The 27,726-nt window shown below is 38.9% G+C and overlaps 1 protein-coding gene across 1 annotated transcript; it reads left to right on the top strand.

Annotated features, from left to right (window-relative positions):
- Positions 1–1,300: 1,300 nt before the first annotated feature.
- On the top strand, positions 1,301–27,108 carry LOC109991681 (dynein heavy chain domain-containing protein 1-like). Its single transcript, XM_065962675.1, has 43 exons — positions 1,301–1,674; positions 2,251–2,448; positions 2,566–2,769; positions 2,858–2,968; positions 3,141–3,297; positions 3,479–3,733; positions 3,901–4,044; positions 4,787–4,900; positions 4,985–5,228; positions 5,442–5,599; positions 6,528–6,653; positions 6,795–7,071; positions 7,336–7,463; positions 7,922–8,120; positions 8,201–8,292; positions 8,785–9,013; positions 9,190–9,315; positions 9,417–9,514; positions 9,628–12,760; positions 12,852–12,963; positions 13,115–13,274; positions 13,373–13,652; positions 14,383–15,910; positions 16,197–16,302; positions 16,710–16,824; positions 16,938–17,124; positions 17,500–17,602; positions 17,928–18,023; positions 18,159–18,350; positions 18,454–18,864; positions 18,979–19,390; positions 19,770–19,868; positions 20,133–20,318; positions 20,614–20,792; positions 21,316–22,350; positions 22,946–23,120; positions 23,249–23,323; positions 23,570–23,795; positions 24,002–24,093; positions 24,176–24,325; positions 24,600–25,216; positions 25,363–26,643; positions 27,023–27,108. The coding sequence occupies exons 1-42, from the start codon at positions 1,301–1,303 to the stop codon at positions 25,780–25,782; spliced, it is 13,323 nt and encodes a 4,440-aa protein (XP_065818747.1). The 3' UTR covers positions 25,783–26,643; positions 27,023–27,108.
- Positions 27,109–27,726: the final 618 nt, after the last annotated feature.

The raw sequence follows: 27,726 nt of genomic DNA, 5'->3' as shown, positions 1-27,726 counted from the left end.
CTACTTTGCATTGGCTACATTTTACAATATATTCTTGCTATTTATTGCCAAATTTGGGCCTACTTCTTAAAAGCACAACATTCTCTGAAACAGAAAACAGGCCAAAACCACACTTTCACATAGGCTAGTAGCTACAAGGTTAGCAGAAGACATATTTTTTAAAGAAGTTGGTAGGGGTTTTTTTATATCGGAATTATAGGCCTACAATGATTTTCTGTGATTTCTTGTAACCGATTGTTTCGAAAAAAAAAAATTATTCGTTGCATTTCCGACAAGCTGTACCGGATACAAGTAAAGCCATACAGTTTTAATGCTTACTTGTCAGCCTACTTGACCTTCAGCAACTTTACAGCACAACCAAGAGTTACTGTGTGCGTTACCGTGGCAACTAGCCGTCGCCATGGTATCGCTGACAACTGCTCTCGACAGCCAGGTAAGAAAGACACACAAGGAAGTTCTGTTCCTCTTTTTGTTCAAAGTATGTTGTTATAAAGTATCGAAACTTTCAAAACTTTAGTTTTTTCTGTTCCTCTGAATATATGATATATATATTTACCGTTTTTACCCGTTAAAATGAAGTTAGCGTAACTAAGTTGGTTGTGATTTTGTCCATCTATCGCCTAATTGAATGTAGACATAGCAACCACAAAAAAAGTTATTTTGACCTCTTTAGAAAGTTAAGTATGCTGTAACCTACGTGAATTCGTAATTGGTCATTCAGTTAAAACGAGATAGGCCTATCAGTAGGCTACTACTTTCTAAATGTTTCCTTTAAGACACGATGGCTTTATTAAAGTGTAGGCTTTTTAAACAGAATATTAGGAAACACACACAGGTACCCCCTTTTTGTTTTTGCTTGCTAAATCTTATTAGACAATGCAACTAAAATGCAAGATAGCCTCTGTAAGCAGATACCCAATATGAGGAAATTGTCAGGCATTGTTTTCTGATATTTGATGACAGTGTGCTTTTCAAAAGCTTTACCAGCATGCTTTATGCTATCCTTGCTTTATTTTATTTATTTGGAAAAAAGATGCTCCCTTTTTCCAAACTTTTTCCCTATAGGCTTATGTCATTGTTATTGTCCAGCAAAGATAAGTGTTTAGCTTATATGCCTAATGTGTATTCTAACTCATGTCGTTGACAGCATTTTAGGTTTAATTACCATGTTATCTGTATATGTATCTAATATTGTGCCTTTTAAATGGTTTGCTACAGTTTGTCCTTTATTTTCAGAAATCCCAGAGAAAAATTGCAATGTAGATCTGCAAGTTGAAGATTGTGGTACCTGAACCTGCTAATGGCATTCAAAGAGACATCAGCAGCATGTACTGCCCCTTATGATCATGATGGAGTTTCTCAGAGCTTTGATAAAGACATTACTAGGACTGGATCCAAGGTTAAGAAAAAGGCCCTTTTACCACCTCTGTCCCTTATGAAGCCCACTGTCTCAGCAGCCTTTGTTACCACGCCTCTGTACAGTTGTACCCCCGTCCTCGACAGTATCCCCTCTGATAGACCTATATCTGTGGTGGAGCTTCCTCCTCTTGTAGCCAAGGTAGGACCTGGTAGAGCCACATATGACACCAAATGGACAAAAGGACCTCGACTATTGGCCTCAGCATTGGGGACTGACATCCCAATCAGAACTGCTGTTGGGATGACAGCACAAAGGTACGAGAAATAACTGATTGCATATGAAGGTACTTTTTGGATCTCCATTTATGGAGTCAAACACAAATAGTTGGGCTAGGTTTAAAAAGTTAACTTTAGATGCTGCAATCAAAGAATATATTTTAAAAATCAAAACTTTCAACACAGCAATAACAATTTTTTGCAATCAAGTTACATTTGTCACTTAAAATGCATTAATGCAAATCTGAATGTTGAGTTTGATTTTCAAACGAAAGTCACAAAAGAGACCTCATTCTCTCAGACATTCTGATGAAGTTTGTATAAGTATTTTTTTGACAGAATTTTACGACCAACAACAAAAACATTTTAGTGTTAACATAATCTTAAAAAAACAGGCATTTTATGTTAAGATGATGATGGTACAGTAATATCAGTATTGCTGTGTCTTATTTGACGTTTGACACAGCGTAGAATAACTCAAATATTTTCCAGCTCCCAATTAGTTTGGGGGGCCATAAAAGGCTGACCGTTTTAATTGCCATCATTTATTCTCAAAATGATTTGATTCCTGAAATAACTGTCCCTGTGTTTACACTTGTTTTTTTTATATTTCAGTCTTACAAGAAAGGATGAATCCATAAAAGTCACAGCCTGTTATAATAAAAAGATAAATACTGTGAACAATGGGAAAGCGGCCAAACCTAATAAAGTTCCACTCACTGCCACAGAGGTGCTTCATATCTTTGCCAAGAAAAGAGACCTGGGAGAATTGTTGCTTTATTACCTGAAAGAAGTGGAGGGGGACTCCTACAGGTACACTGAAATAAGATTGTGCACCATATTTCATTTCAGACTCCTGTAGATGATCTTGCTTAGTAATTAAGTTTGCCGTCATGCACAAAATTAAACTTTTGTCCTCTTGGTTTTAAGGCCATATGACCTGCAGGTGGTCCATTCCAGTGAGGCTGGCTCCGAGCACTACATCTTCACCCCTAATTCTGTACTACATGTGACAGAAAGGGGTTTTGGTGGAATTGTCAGTCTGGCAGAGTGGTTCAGAGAGTCTGTGTTGTGGACAGCTTTGCAGGAAATTCCTTTTTTTAGGGACTTTAGACTCCAGAAAGCATTCACGTGGTAAGTATATGTCAGGGGTACGTTTTTAAACCTCTCCATTTTCATTTTTCTTTCTTTGAGATTTTTTTTGGTCCTTTTTTTTTCTCAGGTGGCACAAAAGTGTGCGTAAGATAATCTTTCACCGCAGGTGTCAGAGTCTGCAGAATAGGCTGGTTATAGCGGTCCCTCAGTTCAGAAATGCTCTTCTCATGTTCAACAGGTGAGTCAGGCTGGCAAACAAATTATTCTGTTTGAGTTAAATGTTGATTTTTTTTTAAATCTGAATAAGTGTTAAGACTTGAAGACGATGTATGATCTGACCTCTAACTGTTAGTTGAGACAGATGTTAAGTCTTTACTGTTTTCCTGGAAATGTCGCTGTATGTTTCACAGAATTATTGAAGATGTGAAAGGGAAACACCTGCTACCCCAGGAGGAGATTAAAACCTACACAATGCTGGAATTCAAACATGTGCTCAAAGACATGAATCAAGAGGGTTTTGAAATTTTGAAACAGCTGTCAAAATTTCGCTTCTCCATTCTAAATAAGGTAAAAGTTTCACAGAGTGAAACAATTACATCTTAAATTGTTTTAAATTCCAAAGAATACTTAATGAGGTGTGACAACTGTTAAAGAAATAATACATATTTTTAGAACATAATATTAAAAGGTTTCTACTGTAGGTCACTACCTCTCTAATATTTAATCTCATGTGTTTCTTTATCACTAGGTGAGGGATGACTGCTACAAGACACAGCAGGAGTTGGAGCTGCACATGGAATATTCTAAAAAGCCTACAAAGTGCTCCGAACCCATTCACCTTCATCTGGCTCACCAGCAGGATCTGAAGAAAGAGTTGGCTCAGTCTGAAAGTGTCTTAAAGAAATTGGGAAAATTTGTTGGTCTCATCAATCAGATGACTCTGCAGAGTCTCGTTACAGTAACCAAACAGGATGCCATTTCTTTTCTCAACCATGTTTTGAAGGTGACAAGAAAGCATTTTTGAACTCCACTTTTGTTGTAAAAATCAAAGGTTCCGGTTATAAACATAACAGCCATGACAAATGAAATACCGAAAGAAACATCAGAAAAAACAAATTCATGAAGAATTTAACGAGAGTTTAAAATTAACAATGTATTTTTCTTTGTTAGAGGAAGAAATCTGAGCAAGGCTGTCTCTTTCACACTAAGCTGTGCTTTGGTGCTAACACTCATCTGGCTGTGGACCCACCAGTACATCTGTATCAAGGAGCACTGAGTGAAGCCCTCCTGACTGTTGGAGAGTCTATTATTCAGGTAATGTACAAATTCCTACAGTCAAGGCAGCTACAGCAAAGATACAGAATGAAAATGATACATTTTGGTTATAGTTAAAAGAAATTAGGACATTCTATTTTTTTTTTGGGTCTTAATGCAAGCAGTAAACTAAAATTGTTTGCAGTTGTTGTGCGGTTGGATTCCTGGTACATTGAAATGTGCATATCAGAATTTAGTTTGGATACTTTAAATAGTTCTTTAATGTTGATTTTACTAAGGAGAGATGGTATTTAGCTTGTCCTACATAATCAACAAGGGCATTATTGTCAGCAAGACAAATATCAGCTTCATGTAGTACAAATACTTGACTGAAATTACATTTGGGTTCTTATATCTGTATCCAGTAGTTTTATTGTTACTTTAAACATCATTTTGGAACATGAATTTATCATCAGTCAAAAACCCTTTATTCTTCTATAGATGTGTGACAATTGTGGACTTTTCCTAGAGAGCAACAACAGTGTCTCCAACTCTGGTTTTGCTCAGGACTTAACCTCTGACTCTAGTCATACTGAATATACCATCTTTACAGGTATAGTAATTTGTGTTGATGTTGTATTGGACTCTTATAGTTCCCTTCTTGACTTAATTTTAGCTTCTGCATACTCACAATGTATTTGAATTCCCAGAGAATAAGAACGACGATGGAACAAGTGTTTGCAGAATGTTTTGCTGCCGTCAATGTCATAGAGACCTTCCATTTCGCTTGCCAATTGTCCAGGGCAACAGAGTGCATGGCTGCAACTATCCCCTAACTAGGGGACAGCTGGAGTGGCAGATCAGCATTAATGATGTCGCAAAACAGGTTGACAAAGAGCAGGCAAAGATCATGCAGGCAAGGCTGTTACTTTTACATTAAATACAAGCTAACATTATATACATTATTGGTAGTTGTGTGAACACATTTTTATCTGGACAGGAAGCTGAGATAGAAATCCTGCAGCTGTGTGAGAGCTACTCGTGGTTGTTGGACATTAATTTGTTCACTAGTCAATGGAGTCAAGCCTCTTTGGAATCCATGAAGGGTCAGTCGAGTTTACTTTATGAGGAGCTCATAAAGAAACTACGCCACTGGACTGATAGAATCTGCACATTTCCCTCATCAGTCTCAACCTCCAACAACCTGTTTATCATCCAGTGCACCTGCATAAAAGAAAACCTTGGTATGTCAATTAATCTTCTCTCCAGTGTTCAGTTAAAGAAACATCCCTCTTTGAGAACGTATGAATAGGTGTCTTATGAAGGACTAATGAAACAAAGTTTTTAAAAAAAAACATAGATCACTTTTAATACTAAACTGTGTGGTAAGCTGATGTGTTGAGAAACTACTTGCAACTCTGCTTGATGCTCTTTACTCTTTGCCTGTGTTTATGAAGTTCAGCAGCTGAGGTGTATTGAGGAGGATGTGCTCGGGCAGCTTGTTGAACAGATAAAGCTGCTTTCAGAAAGTCTCATTTCAGACCTGGAGGGGGCTGCTGCTGAATTCAAGGCAGAACCCAGAGACTTACATGACCTCTCACAATATGCTCTTAAGGTATGGAAAGTCTCTAAAGCAGGACCTACTTACGTGAAAATGTAAATAAAAAAGTGTACGATGTCAAGCAGTTAAAGGAAGAATGTGTGACATTTTACATATAAATTCAGCAGAAATCAAGTATATCCTGTGTAAATGTCTCTCTGAGCCATGACTGTCTTCAATGAGTGAGAAGCGTGAACGTTTAGTCAAGGACTAGAGAAAAGAAGAACAACATAGTTTACTCTCTGATTATTTGGAAGTCACGTAAGTGTCTTTAGATCACGGTCATTCCTTGTCAGTTTATGTGCAATATGAAGATTAAGATCCTCTAGAACTCACAACTAAATATTAATTCCAAAGGCTGTCTTTGGTCAGGGGTTCTGAATTTAGATTCCATTATGAAAGAACAATCTGTGAATTATTTATGGATTTAGGTGTTCTTTGAGTTATTTTAAGGAAAACTAGTGAATAAAATGTATATGTACACATATGACCTACATAAAGCAACACCCCAGGAAACTTTTGTAACAAACGAGTAGTTAAATAATTGAAAACTCACCGACAAATACTTAAGCATATCATTATTATAACCCACCTGTTGTCTGATATTTTGAAAATTTTGGATCATAAAAACAACCAGGCTGCATATCACTGTTTCTTTGACAACAGCAAAAAGCCAAAAGCACTTTTAAGAGAGAAGGAAAAGTAATTTATTTCATTCTATATTTGTTAAGGTTTGCTGTAGTCAACTATAGAAACATAACTTTCCCACCTTCAAGTTGAAATAAATACTAGAATAAAAAGTTTAGTACCATACAACTGTATTTTAATGCTCTTTATAACCCTGAGGTCCTGATCATTTCAAACGAAATCTTATTAAATAGCATTTATTTTACATGCTAACTTGTCAAATTTATGAAAGTGCTATATCTTTCTTTTGCTTTAGGTGAGGGAGTCTGTGAAAATGTTAGCTGACACACAGAAGCGTATGGAGTACATTCATTCCCTCCAGGATACTGTCTGCATGAACTTTAGGAAGATGACTGACCAGGAGGTCACTTTGGAAGAGAAGGTCTGCAGGCATAGTAGTGATTATCATTTTTGCAAATTAGTTTCATGCATTATTTTGAACATAACAGCTGTTTGATAAAATCTTAGTTTATATTCTTTATTACCATTACAATGTGTGTGTTTATGTCTGCTATAAATCTAGATGCTGGCCATGTGGGATTGCTTTATCTTGCTCTTGAAGCAGGCAGATAGCATCGTGTGCAACCAGCTTCCAACTATGTCCCACGCATTGGACACAATGTTCTCATTTTTAGTCTGTGACCTTAAAAATAAGGTCTCAAAGGCTACATCAGGACCTTTCCTTGACCCAACTCAGAGTGCAGAAGAGATTGTTTTCACACTGAACCCCATGTGTGAACATGTGCACAATCTCAATGCAAAACTGGAACAAGTTAGTAGGACCAGTCAAAACCTACAAGGTGAGATGATACAAATAATGGGTGTTAATTATATCCAGGCTTAGAGAGGTTACTTTTTGACCTGTAGCTTAAATGTTGGCTCCTGGTAGATGGCACATGTACATAAAAACAAGAAAAGACACACACACACACACACACACACACACACACACACACACACTGGTTTTGTCTTGAAAAACAGCCCTGGTCATATATTTTTGTCATGTTCCGTCATAACAAAAACTCCTAATTTAACCAGAATGTTTTTCTTGTTTGTCCATTCAGAACATCCAATGGATATGAGCATCTTGACAACAGACATCAAGAAGTTTGAGGCCCGTAAAGAGTTGTGGGAGCTGATTGCTATGTGCAAAACATGGATGGAACAATGGAAATCTCTGCCTTTTAGTGAGGTAACATTTCAAATAAACCAACAACAGTTTTGCCTATTACAAAGATGATATTCATGCCAAGCTGTTATTTATATACTTACGTTTAAAGTAATGACAAATTTAAAACATATTTGTCTCAGATTATTTAGAATTCGGGCTCCTGTATTCTGCCTTCATTCTGTTTTTTAAGAATAAAAAGGTTTTTTTATAGAACTGGTGCATTGACGATCAAAACCTAGTCTCAGCTGTATTTTATCATATATACAGAGATAATATGAAAGTCTAGGGCTGAAACACCTGCTGCTGTTTATCTTTATTGTTGAAAGTTTTAAAACTTTATTGCAAGTTCTGGCGTCTTTCGCTATAGAGATACTATGTTAAACTTAAATAATTAAGTTAGGAATTAAAAATATTTTTGCTGCAATGATAACAGGTCACTAAGCTTTTTAACTTTGTTGTTTTGATATATTTGTCTTTAGGTTGTTGTATCACAAGCTCAGGAAAAAATTACTCAGTGGAAACATCAAGCTCTATCTCTAGCAGATATGATACCCACCAATGATGCAGTGCTCCAGGAGACATTGGGACTCTTGGAAAGCTTAAGTCATCAGCTTTCAGCCATGGCCCCTTTGCAGAGTACCACACTCAAAACAAAACACTGGAAAGCCATATTTAAAGGTCAGCCATCATCCCCATATAGAATCACACTCATGTTAACATAGCATATTTGAAGTGATCAAGATTCCTTCCATCTGCAGGCATGGGTCTAATGTATGACCCAGAAAAGATGGTGATGGTTGCTGACCTGATGTCTGCACAGACGGAAGTTGACCAGAAATTGATAACCAAGGTGAGAGCATTGAACTCTAAAATCTATATTTTGACTATTCTTCTAAAATCTGTGAAAATCATGGGTGAAATAGTTTTCTGGTTAGAACAGACTAAAAGAACACATAATATTAATTTATACTTTTATAATATTACACTTGACTGATTGTACTTATTCTACCTTTTCCACCAGGCCATAAGACTCTTAAATAATTAAAAAACTTCAAGTACAATATAACCCCCTGTGCAATACGGACTATTTCAGGATGTATATTTATGTTACACTTCAGTTATATATATATATATTCAGCATTAAATGTACATATTTTTCTTAAAAACCCTTTAAAACATTGTGATTTAAAAAAAAAAAAAAAAAAAAAAAAACCATTTTATTTTACTCTATTCTATTTTATGTTATGTTTACTACCTACTCTTTGTCAAAGGAGATAATTTTACTTGATTTTACTTGTATAACCAGAGTGACAATAAATATCTTGAATCTTTTCTCTATCAGATATGCAGGGCTGCAAAAGCAGAGTCCAACATGGATCAGACCTTTCTAAAGCTTAAACAGGGATGGGAAGCAAGACTCTTCCAGCTAGATATATTCAGTCCGTCTGTTTCTCAGCAATGTGAGCCACACCATGAATCAACTGAGAAAGAGAAGCACAGAGAAGGCAGAAATCCAAATCTTGTAAGTGCCAGTCAACCCTCGCCTGGTGATGTGAGATTCACCATCATAGGTGAGATTTAATAACAAGCTGGCAAAATACATGCCAGAATATTATGTAGAAATTGTTGCAGTTATTGTTAGCATACCTTTTAAATAATTACTTTAGCTCCAAAGCAAAGAGGGACATGTGTGAATAGCCTTACTCTGTGTACCTGTTGCTAAGATTTCTCTCGTTTTCTCACTTAGGTCTAGGATTACACATTGCTGAGATAGAAAATGATTTGATGACTCTTTCAACTATGTTGAAGTCCCCGCATGCTGTTGAGTGCAAGAGGCAAATGGAAGAGTGGATGCAATCATTACAAGATCTTGGTAAGGTGTATATTTAAAGAAAAATGGAAAAATTACGTTTTTAAACATGTGCCATCAAGTAAAGAAGAAATGGTGTCAAACTGTATTGTGTTTTGCTTTAGGAAAAGTGCTTAATCTATTTAATAGATATCAGCAAATATGGGCCTTCCTGACCAAGATGTTCCATGAAACATCCTTTTGTCTTCAGAGAGTGCATTTGGTACATTTCTACGTCATCACAGACAAACATAACACAACTTGTTTAATGATATGAAACTGATAAATTAGCAAGGTTACATGTAAGATAATTGTTCCTTTTCTATTTTTACTTAGCAGGAGCAATTTCAACCAGTTGATGAGACATTTAAGGAGATGATGCAGTCCTTATCAAGTGACCCTCATATGTTGGGCTTTGTTCATCACAAAAAGGAAAATGACAGATTTCATGGTAAAAACCTTTGCCAGATTCTCATTGATGGTCTATCTACAATGGAGGCTATTTCTATCAACATGACGGATCAACTGGACACTCTCCTTGTACAGTTTCCACGACTCTGGTTCTTGAGTGACAGGGAAGTCATACAGCTACTTACCTTTCACCCAACCCCTGTCATGCTGCAACCCTTTGTACGCAAATGCTTTAAAGGGGTGTGTTGTCTTGAAGTAGATTGTGGAAAACCATCTAATACACAAGATATACAGAGCTGTGGGTCTACTGTAAAAATGCACAGGCAGATGAAGGTTTTAGGTTTCTTTGGGAGCCTTCAGGAACATGTTACCTTTCTGTCTCCTTTGAAACCAAATACCAATACCTTGTCCTGGCTTTGTGTCTTTGAGAAACAACTGAAGTTGGCTATGGTACAGCTCATGAAAGAATGTGCCTTTGTTCAAAGCCAGCTTGAACCCTTCAGCCAGGATTTGGCATGTGATAAAAATGTTTCAGACAAACCGTCCCAAATCCCTGACAGGAGAAGAATTGCATTGCCTGAGCTGGATCTGCTGTCTGAATATCCTCTTCAGTGTCTCCTGGTGACTGAGGAGGTGGTTTGGTGCACGGCTGTTTTACAAGCTTTCCAAGAATCAAGCCCAGTGAAGTTAAGGAGTATAAAGGCACGCAACTCTGCAAAATTGGAAAATCTTGGCTGTTCCATTAGGGATGGTGTTAAAGGGGCTAAAAGTGAATGTCTGGTATCCAGATACATGATGATATGTCTGCGTGCATTAGTGCAAATGACTATGAATCATGCACAACAGCTATCTAAACTCATGGAGATTCAACATGTTCCATTGGAGTCGTCTTTTGAGTGGCTCAGTTTGATGAAATATAAAATATCTGAAGATACAAATCTAAAAAGCAGCACTGATCCAACATGCTTCATAGATGTTTTGGGCCATCAGCTCCCATATGATTATGAATACTTTGGTCCAGAAGATTGGGAAATGGTGCACACTCAATCCACAGATCGGGCAATACTTGGGATCCTCCTTGTTCTAACAAGCTACAGGTGTGGATTTATGAGTGGACCTTCCATGGCTGGAAAGACAAAAACGGTTGTCCACTTAGGGAAAGCACTGGGACGACAGGTTGTCAATATTCAGTGTAGTCCAGACATGAGACCTGTTGTTGTTCAGCGGATGCTGATTGGCGCCCTCCAGACTGGAGCATGGCTTCTGCTTGACTCTGTGGACTCACTAAAACAAGAGGTCCTGTCAATACTGGGGCAACATCTAGAAGACATTCACCAATCCTTTTCTATGTCAACAAGAAATCAGAATCAAAATGTGAATGAGGAGCCGAAGGAAAGACCTGTAGATTTCAAAAACGTTGTTGATCAAGAACGCAATATGGTACTTGCCGGGAAAAGCATTTCTGCCAGACTAAGCTATGGATGTGTTCTCATCTCATCAAAGGGATATCCATCTGAGGTTCCTGAGAGTTTACGATATGTGACCAGACCAATCGCATTAACTCATCCAGATTACAGGATCATTGCAGAAGTAATGCTGACTTCGATTGGTTTCTCAGAAGCCAGGTCTTTAAGTCGACATCTGGTGTCCCTCATCAGCCTGGCAAAGGATTCCAATTGTCTGCCTGATTTCATCACTGACGACCAGAGCTGCTATCTTGTTGTCTTGCAAAGGATCATCTCTGCCTCTGAAATGCACTTACAACAAAGTGTAAGACAACGTGAAATGTCAGATGAGGCCAGAAGATTGGCTGCAAAACAACCTGATTTAATATCGGCACAAAATGTTATTGGCAATATTGTTGAGAAGAATAAGAAAGAAACTACAATGACTCCAAAGTTTCACAATTCTCATTTGTCAGTAATACAGGGGTTGATGGAGGAGACAGCTGTTGTCAAAGCGATTCTTTCCATTGTGTTACCCTTTCTTTACGAGCAGAAGAAAGCCTCAAAGTTTTTTGCCATTTTCAAGGACACATTCCCCATTGTTAGTCAGTTCCCTTTTTTCCAACTCTACATTGAGGAAGAAGAAAAGAACCATCTTAAAGATGTAGTTACAGAAGAGTTACAAAGACAAGGGCTTCAATCCTACACCGAAACTATATGCAATGCTCTTACACTCTACCAAACAATCAAATATTCTCAAGCAGTTATGCTTCTTGGTCCTTCAGGTAGTGGGAAGACAACCTGCTACAGTGCTCTAGCTGGAGCACTCAATTTTCTGGCTTCAAATGCAAGGTTTGAAAAGGACAATCTGATTGAAAGAGATACTCCACTTGCACAGCCAAAGACCCCTGATTTAACCTGGAACTCTGTTGACACTGTGGTGTTATTTCCTAACGCCATGTCTCATGAGGAGCTATTTGGCTTCTTCTGTGACAAAAGAGGGTGGCAAGACGGAGCTGTTTCAAAGGTGCTCAGAGATTCTCAACAATCTGAACAAAAATGTACAAGTTGCAAAAATGACAAGAGTGATCACATGCCAATAATGAAATGGCTAGTAATGGATGGTGAGCCTTTGCGGCAGCCTGGCTGGTTAGATAACTTAACCACACTTTGCAGGCCTGAGAACCCGTTTATGTGCCTGCCATCATGTGAAACATTGCTATCCCAATCACACCTAAAGCTACTTATGGAAACCAACAAGCTATGTGATGCAAGTCCATCTGCAGTGACCTGCTGTAGCCTGGTGTATTTCACAGGAACTGATCTCTGGAAGGCTGTGTGGAAGACTGAAATGGATGCGCTCTCATGGGAACACAAACTGGATCAAAAAACCTTGACATTTTGGAATCGTCTGGCTGAAGATCTTTTTTCAAGCACTCTCAGCTGTCTCAAGGAGAAACATATAACCTCTGCTATTCATTATGAAGGAGAATCTAGTCATGTGGATGGTCTGCAAGAGATCATGTCATTTTTTCGGGTCATTCATGCCCTCCTACAGCATTTTGGAATGGAATTGAGAAAAACTGAATCATTACCAAAAAAAGAAAAAACAGGTATAACCAATACTCATTTACAAGTAATGTAGTGGACAGATACACGAATGAATCTATTTTACCCCTATTTACAATTCTTTTCTCCAATTAGATGTGGTTCTAAACAAAACCAGCACAGGATGCCACACAAAACAAGACCTGCTGGCCAGAAACCTTTTTCTGGTGGCCTTTATTTGGGGATTTAGTGGACATTTACATCCTCGGTAAAGATACTTTTACATATACTTGAAGTTATAATGAAGTTATATGTTATGGCTATAAACACATGTAATCACTTGCAGTTTTTGCCTTTTTACCTTGAATGACCTTGAAATCAGTTGCTAATTTCTCATATTTATTTGAATTATACCGCAGATATTGGCCACAGTTTGACTTACTAATCCGTCAAGCCTTGTTTTCTTGCCGGTACAAAATTATGGTTCCCGATGAAGAGAGTGTGTTTGAACACTTTTTCAACATTGAAAGCAAGATTTGCCCCACAAATTCAATGCTTACTAGTGTCATCACTCCCAAGGTATGTTCTGATAATTTTAACCAGAGAATTGCAGTTACTTAAATGTAGTGTTCACTACTTTAAAACATTTGAACTAAGTGTATGTTTTATTTACACAGTATGTGAGATACACATTCCTTCTGAACCTCATGTTGGAGGCAAACCAGCCAGTGTTGCTTGCGGGAGAGGTTGGCAGTGGAAAAACGACAGTGTGCAAAACATTGTTGAGTTACGACAAGCCACATATTAGCCTACCAGCTAGTCCGCTCCTGAGCTCCAGAGACCTTCGCACTTTAATGGATAACATCAGATATGAGAAGAACCCTAAAAACACCAAATGTTCCATGATAAGACAGCCCCGACTGCTTCTTTTTGTGGATGATTTGCATGAAGCATGTGGTGAGTATGACATTTTTGGGAGAATGTGTGATTCAATTTTAATCAGATTTTTCACTTAAAGGGGCTATATGTAACTTTTTATATGTATAAATCGTTTTTTATCGCCCATTAATAAGCAAACGGTTAACTGATGTGAAAAAGTAGATGTTCACTGTCTATCTGTGTTGCCTGTATACAATTTTTCCTCGGGTCATATTTTCCGCGAAAGCTCCAGGAAGTGACATTTTATGCACGTTCTCAACGTCCTCCTCACTCCGCTCCGCTTACACAGATCAAAAGTACAAACTCATTACACACTCCCGGTCTTCACCTCTACAGCCAGAGGCAGTCTTCCACACACTTCTATCCGCCCTAGGAGCTCTCAAAGGCGGACAAACTCATCACACACTCCTGCTCTCAGCCAGTGCCTGTCAAGACTGTTGTTTGTAGGATGGAGAATGAATACAGACACACAGACTCCTTCACAGACTTTCACATGTGTATGACCACTTACCTCCTCTGTAAACATTTTGCCGGTAAATATCCAGTGTTTCGCGGCCGATGATGATGCTCGTTAGTGTACGTACGAGCACGTATGACGAGCATGCGAGGGAGAGTGAGCAACAGGTTACTGGTGCAGTTCGCCTAACGGCCATGCGGTATCACTACAAACACAGTATTTTTGAAAGTTACATATAGCCCCTTTACTGAAGGGTTTAAGTAACTTTTTTTTTCTCATTGCTGTTAATAGATGTCTTTGGGAAGACCTCGGCGGCTCTAGAGACGCTTCGACAGAGTGTGTCAACAGGAGAGATTCTAATATATGATACCTACCATTTCAAATTATTGAGTTCCAGATGCATCAGTTATATGGCTACCTGTTGTGTCTTTGGATCAGGCAATCATCAAAGTAATGTGATATCCTCCAGGCTCTCACGCCTTTTCTCCATCTTTGTGCTGCCCAACCTTACTATGGATGTTGTATTCTCTATCCATTCTTCTCGGCTAAAAACCTGGCTGAAAGAAATGCCCCTTGTGAGTTGTGAGGATATGGCGCATTGTATTATCACTGCAACTAAAAATCTGTATGATGCTGTATGTGAGCAATTCCAGCCCACTGCTCAGAGGCCCCATTTCATATTTTCTCAACATGACCTTCAGAAAGTGTTTTTGGGGATGTGCCTGTGGCAGCCTAATTCTCTCAACACATCAACGATGCAGGAAAAGGAGAACTCACTTCAAGACTTTCCTCCAGTCCTGTCAGGGCCTGCAACATTATCTCTTAACATAGCACATCTCTGGATGCACGAGTGCATGCGTACATTCAGTGACAGATTATGCTCTGAGGGTGAATGCAAAAGTCTTGTTTCACTCATATCCATTACAGCAACAACACATTATGGGATATTTTTGATTGATGAAGTCCAACCTGCAAATTCAGATTACCCAGCCACTACCGAAAGCCTTTCTATACAAACAGTGCCTGTAGACACAGCAGTCCCCTGTAAATCAATGGGTCACAGTGTAGATATATCGGATCTGCTTCAAGAGCCAATGCCAGCTGGCCAGTCAGACTTGAACAAATGCCATACATGGACTGAGCCTGCTCCTCTGTCTGAAGAAAATCACTCCAAGCAGGCAATACTAAAACCCCTGATTCTTCAGTATATGGAGGAAAAAGTGGCTAAGCTTGTATTTGTTCCTGAGCTATCTGAAGTCTTAACGTCAGTAAACCACAACTTTAGCTGTTTTTATCAGGACCAAGACCTTGAGTTCCTTCAGCAGGAGCTCTGTGCTCATATTGACAGGGAAGAGGAATACAATGAACAGAAAGTTGTAAACGACTACAATGTTGCAACCAGATGCATTCTACACAGACAGAGGTTAAATCAGCTTTTACATATCCTCAGGGTATTGTTCATACCTGGTGGTCATGGATTGTTGATTGGCTCAGAAAGAGGCACAGGACGTAAAACCACTGTGCGTTTAGCTGCTTATCTCATGGGTTATCAGTTGATGGAGGTGCATCCTGGTAATGAGAATAAGTTGCATGACATCCTAAAAGAAGCTAGAAATCAAGCTAGAATAAAAGGAGTTAATGTCATCATACTAGCCCATGAAGGAATTAGCCTGTCTGTCAGAAATGAACTTTTGGTTGCCATGGCGCATAGAACCTACCCAGCGCTCAGCACAGATGAGGAGCTGAGAAATCTTGTTTCCAGAGTGACTGCGGTGATGAATTCAAGAAGATATGTGATGGACAGCTGGAATTTTGAGAAGTAAGAGGAAAACACTTTATTTATGAAAAAATTTCCATGCAACTTTGACACTTTGTTACAAGTGGTAGTCATTCAACACATGAATTAAAGTTATTGATGATTAAGCTTAGAAATACATATTTGATTCTCTAAGATCTTAATTTGTATGGCATGCTACTGTGTGTCATGATTATGTTGTGACATAATTAACAATGATGGTCTTATAGCATCATATATTTATCCTCAGTAAATATTAGAAAGAGCATGCAGGTTGAATCTCAACAATATTGTGTTTCTTTTTACAAAGGTTCTTGAGCCAAATCCACAGAAATGTACATGTGTTCCTGTTGCTTCCCTTAACCATGCCAGTCAACATTGAGACACCTGCGGACAAGGAGATTCATGCATGGAATGTAAATAAGTATTTTATTTAAAAGACTTTACTTGTCAAGGAGCCTTTGAACTTGACATAACAAAGCCATCTTTCTAATGGTAAAGTGCATAAAAACACAGACACAGTCATTTAGTCATCATTTTATGTTTGACCCTAACTTGAATAGGGTACATCCCCAGACCCTAGCTATCACATAACAGTTGTATGTCTTATACCTAAATGATTAGGGTACAGGACCTATATTCTATCACATAACAGCTGAGTCCCTGAAGCCAGATTGAAATGCATAATGTGGACAATGTGAACTCTACTCTGATATAATGTCTGTGCTGGGAGGGCTCTTTATACCAATTGCAGAGTGTGCTACTGAGTATGTTAAATTTCTAATTAAAATAAATGATTGATCATTTATCATATGTGATCTAGGCCCAACTTACCAAGGCCCTGAGCTGCAGCTGTTGTGTGGAGGTGTACCAGCCTTGGTCAAATCAGTCTTTAGTTGAAGGTGCTGCTCACTGCCTTAAAGCCTGCCTCCACAAAAGTAAGTCCCAACATCAAAGTTAATGCATACTCAATTCATGTTTAACCACTTTTTACTGACAGTGTTATCTGATGGCTGTATCAAGACACATGCATTTCTATTTCTTTTTTCAGGGGAGGGAGAAAGGTCAGAAGTCAGCCTGCCAGTGGCTATGGCAGGAATCCATCAATCTGCATGTCACTATGCTTCTGTCCATCTAACATCTCAGCCTTTCAGCCCTCAGACTTACATGGAGTTCATTGCCCACTTTGCTTACCTTTCCAAACATATGCACAAGCAACAGCAGAGCCAGGCCAACAGGTATTTGTTAATCTAGTACTTGGGTAGTAGTTTCTACTTTTTCTCCTAATGTATGAGGAACCGCTGTGATATCTGGAAAAAAATAGTGATTATACTACTTTGTGATAGCTTTTGAAAAAAGTCCCTCTATACTGACAGCAAAAGGTATATATAATTAACCATACAATACATCACAGCTGCACATTACCATCCTTAACACAGTCTGACCAGTTAGGGGAAACAATAAACAAACATAAACATAAATAGTAACCTTCACATAGTGTCTGTTGCTTAGCTGTGTATTTAGGTATACAAGATACCTGATTAACACTTCATGATTTTTTAAACGAATCAAAAATAAATGTTACTCTAGATTAACCATTGTATTTTTTTCAGAGTTGCCACTGCTCTGTCTCATTTGGATGGGATAAGAAATGCAGCTGTGGTGTATAAAAATGATTTTCTAAGACTGCAAGAGGCGGTTGCCATGGCACAGCAGGTAATTCAGCAATTCAGCACATCTAGATGAAGTTAGATCAATACTTTTGAAAAAATTGCAGCAGTATTGACTGCTATGATTTATAAACCAGAAGAGGTCATTTTTCATCACAGTCAAATATGATCTAAGCCACATTGTCAGCAATCAATCAGTGCACTCCAGAGGCTTCTGGACTTTGATGAAGAAACTGCATCGTATTATATTTTATTCTATTAATATTGTTACTTAAAAATACAATGATATTTTATATATAACAAGTAACCTCGACTTGTAACCTTTTACTTGTTAAGTAAAAGTTGTTTGTATTAACCTCTCTGTCCTGCAGCATGAGAAAGAGCTTCTCGGAGACATAGATTTCCAGATGAGGCGACTTAAGGAATGTGTTGAAGAGGAGAACAAGTTATGCAACATGGAAGAGAAGGTAAATTTTACTCAGAAACAGGTACATTTACAGTTGTTTCTATTTCAGTTTGAAAACTTGCTTTTTCAATTTAGAACATTTTGTAAAACCTTCAGAGTAAATTATTTTAGGGGCTGAACTAACTTTTTTTTCCAGATGATCCCTGTTTTGCTGTCAGGTCTCAAAATTCAAAACTGTCTGGATCCATCTGACCTGGAGGAGGTGCGCCATTATAGAGATCCACCTGACGGAGTAGTGAAAATAATGGATGCCATTTGTTTACTGTTTAATCATCCCCCAGGCTGGGAGACTGCTAGACAGCTTTTTGGACAACCCAACTTTTACCAGGTGTGTGGGATTAAAAAAATATATTTTAAATACATTTTATGATAAATATAATCCAACATAAGAGGATTTTTTGGTTGCTCTCCTAATATCTAATATCTTCTAGGAGTTGGAATATTTTGACCACTACAGTTTGACAAATGAGCAGCTGCAGCAGCTTGGCCAGATAGTCCACAGTCCCCAGTTCATGCCAGAGTCTGTGCGAGAAGTAAGCAAGGCCTGTGAGTCCCTGTGTCAGTGGGTCCAGGCTGTGTATGAATGCTGCTGTATGCAGCACCAACTGTTGGTCAAGCAGCAATTCAAAGAAGAGGCCCGCAAAAAGCTTTACCAGGCCACACAGGACAAGAAAGATGCATACCATCGTCTGGAGTACTTCAAACATCAGCTGCAGTCGGTTGAAGAAAAACTTGAGGAGCAAATACTAGAGCTACACACAGCAGAGCAATCAGAAAGAGACGCTACTAATGCTGCAGGGCTGTTGGACATGCATATGAGAGACTGGAGGATCGCTGCTCAGGTAAAAACATTTTTTCAAATATATTGTACATATCTGTTAAACATGCAGCTTCATTTTGTATTTAAACTGTTAAAATATATTTTTAAAGGGTATTGTTCCCCCCATTTTTTACAGGAGCTGGAGTTAAATAACCAAACCTTACTTGGAGATGCCCTTATTCTGGCTGCAGTCATCTCTTATTTAGGCCCCTTCGGACCTGATACACGCACAGAACTGCTGAGCAAGTGGAGGGAGCTATGTCAGTCTGGAAGCATTGAAATAAACCCCAAGGACCTCAGAACCTCCTTGTTTGCACACTCTGACACTGAAAGTTCTCACCCACCTCCTGGTTTTCCAATCACTGTGTCTGCCAATTTGCAACTGCCTGTGGGTCGGGCATTGGGTGTAAGCCAAGATGCTCCATCAAATAGGATGGTTGTAAAGCTGCTGCTGTGGGGCTGTAGTAGGCCATGGGCTCAGCGCTGGCCTTTACTAGCAGACACACAGCAACATCAAGATATAAGCTCTCAACGCTTGTGCATACCAGGTAGGTCCTTAGGAAGCAATTCATATGCAGATCCCACAACAGATCTTTTGTAAATTTGGGTCAACAAAACCCCACTGACATAGACTAAATGTGTTTTCAGTATTAACCCTCTGGTAAAAAATTATAAAAACTTAAAACCATTGGTTATTCTAACTTCCCAGAGCCAGAATATTGTCCAAAAACCCCATAGTTTTTTTTTACTTAATTGTTTTTTCTACAAGCAACAAAACATTCTTCATATAGAACACTTGCAGCATATACTGCATTAAGCACACAGTTATTTTTTATCATTTTATTTGAGTATAAAATCACTGCAATGCCTATGTGTATTAGAGTCACATTAAAAAACGTTAAACCTGTACAATCATTTTCTCTGCAGGTGACAATGCCAACCTTGAGAAGGAGACAGAGTGTGGGATGGTGATTTGTGCTGATGATCCAGAGCTGCTGGATAAGCTCGACCAGGCTGCAGTTAAAGGTGATAAATATTGTAACTTAGTTTTTCATTCAAATGTTTTTCAAAACTATCACCTGAAGAAGAGCTCTGGTTTAAACACTGTGTTTCAACTTTTTTTGGCATTGAGTAAGTGTGCGGCATATCTTCGTGATATGCATATATCCACCTTTGTTCACAACTTAGTTTTACATCAACGACTACTTAACTTGGTACTCAATGCTGTGCAATTTCTAAATCAATTGTTTTTTTCCATCCTAATCACCATTCAAACTTTTTGTCTTGCAGGTTTGAGAGTCATGGTGACTCACATGGAACGAGCAGTTCCCACTCCACAGTTTCTGGACAGATTGGCACGTCCTAGCAGTGGATGCTGCTCTCAATGGTTTCAAAGTCATATCCCACCTGACATAAGCCACCCTAACTTCTGCCTCTTCCTTTGCACCAATCTGCCTGTTAAGATGCTAAGTGATGGTAAGAAGCATTAGTGGAATCAACAAATGTACACACGTTGTGTCTGTTAAAGTCTGTCTTGGTGATTGGCTAAGTTTGATACGGATATAGAGGGCTTATTATAACTTTGAACAGAGTATGCTCTATACTTAAATACTTCTGTATTTATGTCACTATGAGTAATGGCTTTTCATCCGTACATGTGGTATCTATGAAAGAGAAAGTATTGAAATGAACTTTGGGCAATTTCAAAATCAACTCTTCTAACTCATTGGAAAGCAGTGGCTTACTCTGTGTTTATTCCTTTGTTCAATAGAGATTCATCCATCCATCCTTGCTCAGGTGGGTGTGGTTGACCTCTCTCTTAGCTCAGAAGTGATCCAGGAGCTGATGCTGACACAGCTGCTGCAGTCTGAATGTGAAGAGCTGCTGAGTCAGCAATTGCGGTTGAAGAATGACAAACAGTTGCTGCAGAAGAAACTGGTGTCAGAGGAGGTGACGAGGCCTTATTTTACGTTCATATCAAGCAAATGAGTTTTTTGGTTGTTATGGGATTATTTTCTTTGAAACATAACAATGTGCTTTCTTTCTAACCTTGTACAAATAGCATGTTGTTACAGAATGCTACAATTATACCTTACATATCACTTTTAATCAGTTTCTAGATTTATAAAAGTACAATGTCATGTTTTCATCCCAGTGCTTTTGCAATTTGTTCAATGCACTTGCTGATAACTTTATGCCTTAATAATTATTCATATATTTTTTTACAGTATAATGTTGTGTCACAAGCTGTAGTCTGGTATTACATGTCCACATATATTGTGGATTAATAGATTGTGGACTTTGTAAGCCCTTTTATCTAGGTTGCAGTTTAAGGAAGAGCATGTGATTCATATATGAAAAAGTGTTATTATTAAAAATATATAGTTTTCTTACTAAAATAATTTATTTTATGCCTTTACTACTTTGCTGCCTTATCTTACTTGATTAGTTGACTGTACAATTTTTGTATTAGGAAGCTCTGATGGACTACATCGTGCAGTCTGACACCTCACTGCTACAGGACTCTGATTTTCTCCCCCGTGCGGCTGCTTGTCAAGAAGCAATGAAGAACCTGCAGGCTGAGATCCAGCAGCTGAGTGACGAGTTGGAGTACCACAAGTCTCTGCTGGCTGTGCCCAGACAGTTAATGAGGCTGGCTGCTGACCTCTACCAGTCTCTGCTGGGGGTGTCCCGTCTCTCTCCTGCCTATTACTTTTCCCTACATGGCTTCATCACAGTAATGCAAGAGGCCTTTCTCATGAAGGATAGACCATTAGTGCCATATACTATTTTGAAAATGCCAAAGGAAGTAAAAGCAGAGGTCACAAACAGGATGGTAACCCAAATGTTGCTCCAATACCGGCCTCTTCTCTTCAAGAGTCATGTTGCTGTTCTGAAGCTGCTGGTGTCTTTGACTCGACTTCAACATAACCAGCTGTGCTCTGAGACTGAGAGGGTGGCTTTTATCAGGGGCTTTCAAGACATAAAACATCCTCTCACACATATAAAACCTTGTCTCCTTCCTCCTACTCTGTCACCTTCCACTAGTGCTTTGCCATGCTGGATCCCCTCTCATATTCACCAAGAGCTCCTCTGCTTGGAAAAGATGCCGGACTTTGGTGGGTTGATTGCCTCTCTCTCCGCTTTCCAGACACAGTGGCAGGAGTATCTTCGGTTCCCTTCCTCCACTGTAGCAGGAGCTATTCCCTGTTGCTCTCACTCCCATCTGTCCGTGCTGCAGCGGGCTCTCCTCTGGAAGACTGTGAACCCTGACTGCCTGGAGGGACTAGCTGAGGCCATGGCTGCCCACCACTCTTTTCTTCCTGGACAGAGAGGAGGGACTGAGGCCCCTTACAGTGGGAACCCAAAGGCCCTATTACAAGTTCTCGTCAAACATAAGGGACCCATCATTCTCACATTACCCAGTCCAAGTGGAGATAAGTCGACAAACATTCAGCCTCTTTATCTAATAAACACACTGGCCCACTGTGTTGCAGGAACAAAACAGGTAACAGGCTCTTTCATTGTGTTTGAAGTTAAGGTTTTTACCAGACAATTAACCATGCAATGGTATGCGCCAATAATGTTATAATTTTTTTATGTTATGCTGCACATGCATCCCAGGTTTTGAGTTGTACATCTGGCCTATGTAAAACAAGATAATTGATACCGATTAGCTTCCATTACACAAAAGCTAATGCTAGCATTTTATCTCTTCCTAGTTGGCATTATTTCAGCTAGGAAACATGTACCTTTCCCTTTAAATCCTGTAACACTACCATTTATCTTTCATACTATCTTGTTAATTGCTGAATGTTAACGGTAACCATTGTTTAACTGTAGTGAATGGGTTATGTTTTACTTTGAAGCACAAACGATTTCCCTCTTGATTTTTAGCTTTCATTGCTTTTTCAGTTGACATTCGAATGGAGACTGGTGAAATTATTATAATTATTCAGATACCCTATAACCATTTGACCTGCAACCTAAAACACAGCAGCAAAACATTTTGTAAAGTCATTTCAGTCCCTGAGGGTGACTTCAGAGGAAAATAATAGTTGTTTGAATATCAATCCAGTGTTTCATTCATGAATTTGTTTCAGGTTCAGGTGAAAGTCATTTCTCTTGGGGCTCTGTGTGACAGAGACATGATTCTTTCAATGCTGGAAAAAGCTGTTCATGAGGGCCACTGGTTGGTTTTTAACAACTGTCACCTGTTTGAACAATGGGATGATAAAGTAGTGGGTCGCCTCAGATGGTTGATCTCATCTCTAAGAGGTAGGTGGTATTTCAAGGATCCATTTTTCAAATGTTATTGCTAATGTTCATAAAATGATTTAACCCAGTTTCTTTATTCAACTATATTCCTATCTGAAAATGTGCCTGTCTACATACTGGTTTCATAGATAACCAAAGCCTGAGTCACCCTTGCTTCCAGTTATGGTTTATAACACAAGAATATAAATCATGCTCCATACCAGGTAGGTGTATTGTATTGTAATTAATGAAAATATTCCTTTTATGGTGCATTAAGAGCTGTTGGTCCATTTTTATCCTTTTAACAGAAAACATTAAGAAACCATTACTTTTTCTTGTCATCGGCAATATGTGTGAATGTTTGTTAACATGATCTTATTTTCTTCAAGTAAAACAACAACCTCTGATATCTTGGTTTTTATTTAGTTGTAATTCTAATTTCAATTTAACTTGTATTTATTTTGAAACAGCTGCTATACGACTGTGTGCCTTTCCTCTGGTCTGTGACTCTCCATGGGATCTGAAGGATGAGCTGAGCAGCTCTTTTCGTGAAGTGGTGTCCATCGTGCAGAGAAAATCACAGTGGGACGTGACAGCAGACAACAAGGAGCTTCTCCTCCGCTGTGCCATCTTCCACTCTGTTTTACTGCAGAGACAGAGCTATAAATACTTAGGCCAAGGCAGAATATACAGTTGGTGAGGGAATGTGCGAACATACTGTGTATTGAGTTTATTTAGGATATAAGTGTTGTCTTGTCAAATATTTGTACTCTTGGATTTAAATTGAAACCATATATGAGCTGAATTAATGTGATAATTGAGAAACAAGATCAATTCTTTAAAGTGTGGACGTGTCCTGCAGCGCTATGAATTAATGCATGTTGATTTTTTGTGTTTTGAAGGGGTCAGGACGACCTCCTGGCTTTGATTGATGCCCACTTCAGTGTTGCCAATCACTGCCATGACAGGTTCCAGGCTTTGCATTACATAGCAGGTGAAGCAGCATCACTCGTTCATACTGAAATTATATATTTTTTTTAGCTTGTGCTTTAACTTTTTCAACTTTTTATTCATAGTCAATCTTGTGCATGGTGGCCATGTACTGGACTCTGCAGATTTCAAGGTGTTGGAGAGTGTTGCAGAGACCTGCTTCAGTAGAGCGTCACCTCTCTTGGGCAGTGGACCACACATCCTCTCCGATATTATTATCAAACCTGGAGACTTTGGTAACCTTATCTTACACACTATACATCTGACAGGCTAATTAATTAGAAAATGAACTAGAGAATATGGACCCCCTTTCCCCTATCTTGAAGTATAGCTGAGGATTTTGTGAGGTGCCATTCTTGATTTCAGCATCAAAATTAGCCTTTCTTATTTAATAATTACAGACTAGGAGCAGGATGTTCAAGCCTAAGAGCCTCACTGGATGTTTCTTTTTGTAAAACATTCTTTATTGGGACAATTTATTGACTTTGGCTTTTTTTTATGCGTCCACAGATTTGTCAGAACTACTGCAGGTTTTGGAGAAGAATTCAGCAAACATAAATGAGCCTCTTATGCAAGGTTTCAGTGGTGAAATAGCAGCTGAGAGAATCAAGATCAATAGCCAAAACTTGAATATACAACTACAGGCTTCCCAGACTCCTTTAGGATCAGTGAGGACTTTGTGCCCCCAGCTAAACCCGTCTGCCTCACTGCCGGCCTACAACCAGGCTAGAGACAGACTGCAAACTCTGAAACGTTACCTCACACACAAGAACAAGAGCATGGATTCAAATGCAGAAGCTGTTTCTCCCAGTCCTCTACGTGACTTTCTCCAGACTGAGTTGGATGATCTGATCGATTTGGTGCACTTGCTCCTCTCACAGCTCCAGCATCCTGTTCAATACAACACGTCAACCTTTGCTTCCCTCCTTGAGCTCACTGACTTGTCTTTCTTGGAGAGGAGGGCAGAATTGCTCAGTGCTTACCTCTTGCATCTCAACACTTCAGATCCACCTGGTGCCTATCGACTATCTGCTTTCAAAAATGCCAGAGGCTTTCTGGCGGCAGTCATGAGAGAGGCTACTCTAGTAAATCGCAAAAATTGCAGTGACATTGTTCTGCATTTTCAGGTAAAACATACACAAACAAATGATGAAATCATTCTTAAATTGCCTTGCGAGTTTGGAACCCACTCAATTACGATATTTATTTCTTTAATCTGTAACTCTTTTCACTTTTTGCATATTAATTAGTAAAGTTGCTCTCTCCTCTCTAGGTTCTGAGTGACAGTACATACCCAGCTTCACTTCCCCTAGATGCTGTGTATTTGTGTGGCCTGGAGCTAAGTGGTGCATCCTGGGATACACAGCTAGGAGCCCTGCAGGACACAGCCTCTCCACAGCCTGGCTCATTGCCCCTTGTTTGTGTAAAGGCTCAAGTTAGGAGCACAAATATTGCCCGAAACACATCCTCTGATAAAAGTTCACCTTTAAAGGATGCACAGGTTACACAGACTTCTGCATCAAATGCCCGTCAGTTACCTCTCTATGACTGTCCGCTCTATCTCGACAGAGACCGCAAGAGGGGGAACTGGGGACTAGCAGATGTTAACATTATCACTATGGTTCCACTTCATTCCAAACTAAATCCTGTGCTGTGTAATTTAAGGAGAGTGAGGGTAGTGAGCATGCTCTGAAGAGATCCACCTGATTAAATCTGCTTTCATGGAACAAACCGAAAATTTGAAAATCTCTGGATTGATCGAAATCCCTCTTCATTGGGACTCTTGCTCACATGAATTTATGCATTTACCTGGAAATGTCATTGAAAAATGCCTCTTTACATTTTTTTGTAATGTTTTGAAATGTTTCATTAAAATGGTAACAAGATGTTATAATGCCAATTAATTTTTGTGTGATTTAGCTGATCCTCCAGCATAAGTGTTATATGTGGTTAAAAGTCTACTGCATACATGCACACATAGCTATCTCACGTGGACACAGAAAATGCCAACAAATAAATGTAAAATAAAGTTTGTGTTGTACTAATGTTTGCATTTTGTAATTTATCTTTGCGTGTGTGTGTGTAAACAGCTGTTTCTTAGATATCTAACAAAAAAATCCAAATACATTGCTGGTCAATGAAAGCTTTAAAAAATGGTACATTTCTTAATGTGACAAAGCTGTAAATGGAAAATCATCGAAACATCGACCTTTAATACTTGTCAAGATTTCAATAAATATTACTTTTTGCATTTACTATGTAAATCAAGGTTTTCACTTGAGTTAGCCGTGACTAACTGCTAGTTGATCTTACCAAATTATATTTCTTCTTCTTCAGGTAACATGGACAGGCATCATTATGAAACTTTTGAGAAGTTTGGCAACAATACTTTCCTAATACACCTTGACAATGGAAGGGCGTGAGTATTAGGAGTAGTCCTCAGGGTTGTAGTCGTGACTTGTCTTGCATTATTCTTGATGTGTTCTCAATGCAGATTTGGGCGTCACTCCAAAGATGAACCATCTATCCTGACTCCTCTAGCGCAATGTTGCAGGTACGGCAGCAGGTATAGTTTTACAACCCATGCTGCCTTGTTGCCTTGTGACAAGGCAGCATGGGATCAAAGAATGGGATCAAATGCATTGCTATCTTTTATAAATGTATGCTCTGTAGTTATTCACTTTTTTTTACTTCCAGTTGAGTTCAGTTACCCAGAATAGTATTTTAATTACTCACGGTTAATTAAGATTTGTGAAATACTTTTACACTTAGCCATGTTGTATGAAAGAAAACACACTTACAAAAACACCTTATTCTTGACAACATCAGACACTGTTTTGCACCATTTTCTCTTTTTTTTTTTTTTTCCTTTAGCCACTCCATCCTGTTCTCCCATTTCTCTCAGCCTCTCTAATATTGAGCTTTGTCTCTAGAATCCGTCACTCCACCTGGCTGCGTCTGCGTCTGCTGTCTCTTCCAAAGTATCGTCTCAGTGATGTCATGAGGGCCTCACTTTCCAATGATCCCCTCCACAAAGTGGCTCCATTGCTATCGGAAAACCACCTTACTGCTCTGGACCGGCGTTTGAAAACTGTGTTGGAGACTGTAGACCGTTGCCTTAAGAGAGCCACTGAGGATGGCGGGCGTGATGGGGTACTGTACCATGACATTGCCAACTTGAAAGACATGATCACACCTGCTGGGTAGGACGGATTGTACCAATCCCTGGATTTTTAAGTATATGGTCGATGTCACGCTAGTACATGCAAAAGCTTGTGAGCAGTTTATCAAATTCTTGAATTGTTTGCCCAGCAAAAGTAAATCAGGCTGTATCTTAGGGGGAAATTAGTAAAAAGGCTTTGACACTTAAAAAATATGTAATTCTGTAATCTTAACAATGTAATGTAATGTAACTCAAATGTTTTATGATGAGTATAAATACAGTATGAAAGTATGTAATGATGGATCACATTTTTGGTAAGATTTTTAACCAATGTGAGAATTTTCAGCAATTTCTCTGGAAGTATGTGAAATTGTTGGTCTCCCAAATGTTCAACACAGTAATGCAAAAAATAGAAACAAAACTTAAGTTTTGAAGGTACCTATGTGTAAAATAAAGGGGAGCTGATTTAGGACA

Source organism: Labrus bergylta, chromosome 1 (assembly GCF_963930695.1).
Source record: "Labrus bergylta chromosome 1, fLabBer1.1, whole genome shotgun sequence".
Classification (NCBI taxonomy): domain Eukaryota; kingdom Metazoa; phylum Chordata; class Actinopteri; order Labriformes; family Labridae; genus Labrus; species Labrus bergylta.
The sequence above is the reverse complement of the archived record's forward strand: the minus strand, read 5'-3'. Positions and strand labels throughout refer to the sequence as shown.

Coding starts and splice junctions, on each gene's coding strand:
- LOC109991681 (XM_065962675.1), top strand. CDS start 1,301: ATGGCATTCAAAGAGACATCAGCAGCATGTACTGCCCCTTATGATCAT. Junction 9,316..9,416: donor GCAATCATTACAAGATCTTG/GTAAGGTGTATA, acceptor GTTTTGCTTTAG/GAAAAGTGCTTAATCTATTT. Junction 18,865..18,978: donor ACTGGAGGATCGCTGCTCAG/GTAAAAACATTT, acceptor CATTTTTTACAG/GAGCTGGAGTTAAATAACCA.